The sequence below is a fragment of the Musca vetustissima genome, unplaced genomic scaffold (assembly GCF_032173495.1).
Source record: "Musca vetustissima isolate MV318-11 ecotype Yass unplaced genomic scaffold, APGP_CSIRO_Mvet_v1 utg9771, whole genome shotgun sequence".
NCBI lineage: Eukaryota > Metazoa > Arthropoda > Insecta > Diptera > Muscidae > Musca > Musca vetustissima.
The window spans coordinates 110,254-116,807 of record NW_026878785.1 but is presented as its reverse complement, the minus strand read 5'-3'; the positions used below and the strand labels follow the sequence as shown (position 1 = coordinate 116,807).

Here is a 6,554-nt window from a genome sequence, read left to right as displayed (position 1 = left end):
TTTCGGATTAAAGTTCACGTTTTGGATTTTTAATATTTACAGAAATAAATAAAAAAATAACAATAAACCACCACTAACACCAACAATAGCAACATTTCATTCATTGATGAGCCATCATTGATTATATTTGGTATTGTTGTTGTAGTCGCCGTGTTGTTTTATCACCGCCATCACCGTCAAACTAAACGGCCAACCATTATAATAGACCCCATTAACGTCAAACGCAAATTTTATCATCACAATGGAGCGTAAACATATCTATGTACTCACCCTATTTTTGGGTCTTTTGATTTTTAAATTGAACATTTTCATCGTTACCGGCGATCAGGATGAGGACATTCCACATAACGAGTAAGTATTAGTTTTAAAAATATTTGTTATGGTATTTGTTGTGGTTGCATAGGCACTACTATTTTATTTAAATAAAAATGTATATGAGCAATATTGCTAATTTTTAAACACAACTGAATATGAGAAAATTTATATTTGAAAATGGCACGGATTTAATATGCGATTTTTGTAGATCATTTGATCATCAATAATTAATTTGATGCGAAATTTAATCATTTGCGAAATCAGAACATAAAAAACTTATGTCAATATCATGGTTCTTGATGGACCGCATTGAAATAGATATAAGATGATGTATTTTTGTATGGAAATCTGATCCACGTTAAGGGCATATTGTTTTGTTGGACATTATTCAAGTTTTGGGCACTGAAATCCAGATCCTCTAAATGTTTTATTTTGTTTTAATATGTGACTCAAAGTTTGACTTTTAAGGCCATATTTTCGAGCGGCGGACGTTGACGTCTCAAGGCCACACACACACTATCGCATTTTAGTCAATACAGGCACGTTTTGTCTTATATATGTAATTTCGAACCATATTCTAAAAACATATTTTTAATTAATACGAAATTGAATGGAAATATTACCAAAACATGTTAAAAAATAAAAAAAACTTACATCTTAATCTAGCGATTTCAAACTTTGGAACATAGTTTTTCCATTATTTTTCATATTCGATACCTTTATGCCGATCTACCCGAAGCTAATTTACAGCGAAAGTATATTTAATTATTTTTTATATATTCTTATATTGTAATTAAACACTTTTTAAAAATAATGCCTTAAATTTGTAAAGATTTATACACGAAATACTTGTTTAAAAATAGAAAAAAACTTACATCTAAATCTAGTGATTTCAAACTTTGAAACAGTTATTTTTTTTTTTTTTTGATATTCGATACCTATCGATCGAAGCTAGTGATTTGCAGCCAAAGTTTCTAATAAAACAATATAGGGAAAATACCAAAAAGTGAACCTATACCGACATTTCTACAAACCCATTTGGTAACCATAATCCAAATTTCAGAAATTTTTAAGGGATAATTATACCCTCAGCCTTATGGCGAATGAGGGTGTATACACTTTAACACGATGAAAATGTGCCTCATCGAAATATTGGTTCTAGACCCCATGTTTCTTTGGCCAAATCCGTTTCAGAAAATAAAGATTTCATCCAAATTTAGCCCATCTTATTATTTCTTCCAAACCTAGTTCAAATTCGAAGATGGGGAATATCGGTCCACTCCTTCTGAAACCTGCACACAGGAGCTAGGTCTAAATGCGGCTATAGTTCATTATGGAACCTTACGTTCTAATTTTTTTTCTCGCTATCCTCCGCAGGTGAAATGATTACAACAGAGACTTAGAACCAAACTCAAAACTCGGAACAAATCAGATAACTATTTTAATATACCCCAAAAAGAGGGCGAATATTAATAATTTTTCGTAGGGAGATTTGTTACAATATACGACTATAAAATGCCAAATTGCAGCAAATTCGGCTGAAAAACGCGCTCAAGAACCCCAAAATACCGAAAATTGGGGGTACCCTTATATGGGGGCTATTCGAAAATATGGACATATATTCAAAATTTTTTGTGGAGATATTTGGTACCTATTAAGAACTCAAAATACTAAATTGCAGCTAATTCGGCGGAAAAATACGATCAAAACCCCCAAAATAGTGCCAATTAGGAGGTACCGTTATATGGGGGCTACCAGAAAAAGTGGATCAATTTAGTACCCAATAACAACCCAATATTGCAAACTTCAGCGAATTCGGTTGAAAAACGCGCTCAAGAACCCGAATGTACCGAAAATTGGATTGTAACCTTATATCGGGTGATAAAAATCGCCAAAATACTGAAAATTGGGGGTATCGTTATATGGGGACTACCAGAAAAAGTGGACCTATATTTAAAATTTTTGGTGGCGAAATTTGGGACCCAATAAGAACCCAATGTACCAAATTACAGAGAATGTGGTTGAAAAACGCGCTCAAGAACCCTAAAATACCGAAAATTGGAGGGTACCCTTATATGGGAGCTTTGCCTAAACGTGGACCGATATAGCCCATCTTCGAACTTGACCTGCCTACAGACAAAAGACGACTCTATGCTAAATTTTTATTTGCATCCATATGTTTTCCATCAAGTCTACGAAAATCGTGAGAATCTTCAAAAATTGTTTCGAACTGAAATATAAAATACAATGTGAAATCGCCTTTCATATTCAGAACGAGTAAAAATATTATATTCATGAAAAATATGTAATTGACAAAAACATTTTAAATTTTATTTTCTCGATTTTAACCGTTGCATGTAACTAAAACTCTATATGTATTGCAATATATACAGTAAATATTCTTTATTATGAAGAACTGTCGGATTTGTCCAAATTATTTACTAAAAACATATACACTGCGTATCATAACTATTGACGCACATTTAATTCAATTGGTATGTTAGTTGACAAATATTATGGATACTTTAAGTTATTCTACACAATATAATGATCAAAAAAATACTCTTTATGGTTTCGCCGAATTCTGTACTTTCATAACTATAGACGCACTTTTAAAACATTACATAAATTTATTTTTAAAAACGTATATGAAATAAATTTAATCTATAATGGATAGGGCCTCCCATATTTTGAATAAGTTCAAAAATTCTATCCATCATACTGTCTATAAACTTTTTTTTCGCAAATCTTCATCGATTGACCGCCAGTCATCGATAATCACTCCTTTGTGGTTAAATGCAGTTTGGTATTGGTATTATATAACTTCATTACTTTTAATGTACTGCGTATATATAAAATATTTTGCATATTAAAATAATTACATGTGTTTCAAATCAAGTCTTCTATTTTACGATTTTTTAGATATGTGATCAGTAGTTACTTTAAATTTATGAATAGACATACGAGCGTAGGATTTGCCTTTGATTTTTCAGATACTTTTTTAATCGACGTGGGGTAAAAAAAACTTCTTTCAGCTTTAAACTTTATTTATATTTAGAAAAAGATTTTCGCCAAATACTACAATCGTATCGAGTGGATTTCGCTTTCCACATAGTGATCCACAGATCCACACACAGACATTTTTATAAAATTATATGATTTCGTTAAAATCTTTACATTTAAATTGTATAATTCTCGACAATGTTTTAACTATTTTTTCCATTTTCCTGGAATATGTTTGTCATATTTACAATTAGTTCGTCCAAACATGGGACAAATAATGCGGTTCTATAGAAATACTCGGAGTTTGAACTCATTACATTTGATCTGTACTTTTGCGTAGCAACCTTCCTTGGCACTGAAACTTCTACTTTTTATTTCTTCTAACGATTCTACTATAGCTTCTATAGATTCGTTAAATATATGTACACAATTATGCTATTTAATCGATCGTGTTTCACAATTTGAAAGATTTATTTGCTTCTCGAAATATTCTACAAAAAGTAGCAGACCTTTTTAGATTTTCTAAAGAATTGGCAAATGTCCAAAATATTAGAAAATATACGTCAAATTTCTCGAATCTTCGAAATTGCATTTAAACTTCATTTTAAAATGTGAAAAGAACTATGAATGTGTACTGCAGAAATAAAATTTTGATTTAATAATGGTCTGCACTCCATTATAATTGCCTGACATGTTAGACGCGCCGTTATATCCTTGACCTTTCAAAAATGTGGAATCCAACACCAAACACATTATTATGTTTATTATGACGGTTGAAAATTCTTTTTTGTTTTATCCTTCTAATTCAAAAATGTGGAATCCAACACCAAACACATTATTATGTTTATTATGACGATTGAAAATTATTTTTTGTTTTATCCTTCTAATTCCGCGTAGGAAAGGAAACAGTATTTGACTATTTACATACCTTGTTAAAATCCAGCCTCAAAAATATATATAGTTTGTTCCGCTAAAACCGACCAGAATACAGCACTTTTCCCTTCTTCAACAATAGATTTCTGGATGTATTCTCCAATTATTTCTATTAAATCGTTCTGTATTTTGGGACAAACATTTTCTAAGTTCACATCTAACGACAGTATTTAGAATATGAGATACACGAAATCCGGGGGCCGGGGCGGATATAATGAACATTAAAAACCAGTAAGGAAAGTAGTAAAGTCGGACTGGGCCGACTATATGATACCCTTCTCCACTTTGGGTATATTCTACATATGTATCCTAACAATTGCATGTCAATATACCCTCGAAGAATCATACTCATGTCTTTCTGCAACATATGCTAACTAAAATTTTATTCGGGCAGATTAAAAGTCGTCTGCGTACCATGGGACAAATTTATGGAAAACGATTTATAGCAAAATTGATACACGCTATTCGGTACGCCGCACTGTTAAAAATGTTATCCCTGTCGAAATACACATGGAAGTTATGGCTGCATCTGTAGCAATTTCAACAAAACGCAATAACGTCATTCAAGCCTCAATTTGATACGTTGTGCAAAATTTCGTGTTAATCGGGCAAACATTAGGAGTTTGGTGCACCATCTATTAAAAATTGCACGAATATATTAGTAAATGTAGAAGCTATATCGACATCTAAACCGATTTTCCCGAAACTAGGCTAGACTCAATTCAGTGCGCTATGCCAAATTTCGTGCAAATCGAAGGAGGGACTTTGGTGCAATATTTCCATAAAATCATAATCATAATTAATACACATCGCTCTAGACTTAATATAATACGTTATGCCGAACTTCGTGCAAATCGAAGGATATATAGGGACTTTGGTGCACCATTTACATTAAATCGAACGAAAATATATATGGGAGCTATATCTAAGTCTGAACCGATTTTTCCCAATTTCAATAGGGCCAAAAAATGAACTGTGCCAAATTTCATCCAATTCGAATCAAAAATGCGACCTGTACTTTGTTTACAATTTAACTTGGGCAGACAGACGGACGGACGGATGGACATGCATAAATCAACTTAAAAAGCGCTTCTATGCATATTCTCGAAAGAAATCATGTGTCTATCTCGTTTCCTTTTGCCTGTTACAAACATATGCACAAGGACAATTTTAATACTCTTGCACTTAAAAGAATAAATCAATATATTAAGGGGACCCCCCATTCTCGGTGTCAAAAAATTTTATTTAGTTATTCGAATTTTTTGGATTTTTCTCCATATAAATGTACTAATTCAAAAGGGTTAATACTCTTGCAAAAAAAATAAATCAATATATTAAGTCCCTACAAAAATCTCAAAAATCTCAAGAACTCTTCAAGATATAGTCGATGAACTAGGAAAAATCCAATCGGTCAACATCTTCCTTATTTTTTAACTTGGCTTGTGATAAAAAATAGGCGATTTTTCAAAAATATTGTTTTTAAAGGTCCGTCATATTGTTGATTTTTGAGCGAAGCCAATAATCCTAGTTCATACGAGAGCCAGGCATGTACCCTTTCTAACACCGTTGGAATTTTCGGATTCCGATGTCCAAGTGAGGAGTTATCATGCCCGCCATAAAAAATAAGGACTTTACTTCAATCGACAAAAACAATAACAACAACATTTTGTAAATTATTTTTCTTCTCTTTAAGTCTTTAACAATATATGTGTAAAGTTACAAACCTTAACACAATCTATGACTTTCTTTACACTTTTAATGTGGTTTGGCATATGCACCAACAATTTTTTAATGATTTCATCTGGAATTTTCTTACATTCCTCTTGTGTATGTAGAAATTTGGAGAACTCTAGTGTAATTAAAAATTGTCTGTTGCGTACGTCCATGTTGTGAATAATATAGTCGACCAGTCAGGCTCTGGTCCTTTCCTTACAAGATTTACGTTGGGATGAACACCTACTTTATGAATTCTGTTTTCCATCAAGTCTACGAAATTCGTTTTAATATAAAATAAAAGTTTTAACAAAAAATGCCATTGAGATAAACAATTCCCTTTCAGATTCTGATTAAGAAAAAAACTTTATATTCTTGAAAATAACGTCAGAAAATGTAAAATTATACCATTACATACCAAAAACGGAAACTATAAATATCTATAAATGGATCATTTTTAGATATTTTTTGGTAATATCGCAACATGGGGATATTCCAAAACTTGGTAAATTAATATTCAAGGATGTTTTAGATTTGTAGTATAAAAAACACTGGATGGAGAATCAAATATAATTTTTTCACAAAAAATT

At 31.8% G+C, this 6,554-nt stretch overlaps 1 protein-coding gene across 1 annotated transcript in view; it reads left to right on the top strand.

The window, feature by feature from the left end:
- Positions 1-231: 231 nt before the first annotated feature.
- The window catches only part of LOC133323561 (voltage-dependent calcium channel subunit alpha-2/delta-4), a 107,141-nt gene continuing 100,818 nt past the window's right edge, over positions 232-6,554 (top strand). Inside the window, exon 1 of the mRNA XM_061532476.1 lies at positions 232-351. Within this exon, the coding sequence (XP_061388460.1) occupies positions 242-351 (110 nt within the window). The 5' untranslated portion in view covers positions 232-241. The remainder of the gene's footprint in view (positions 352-6,554) is intronic.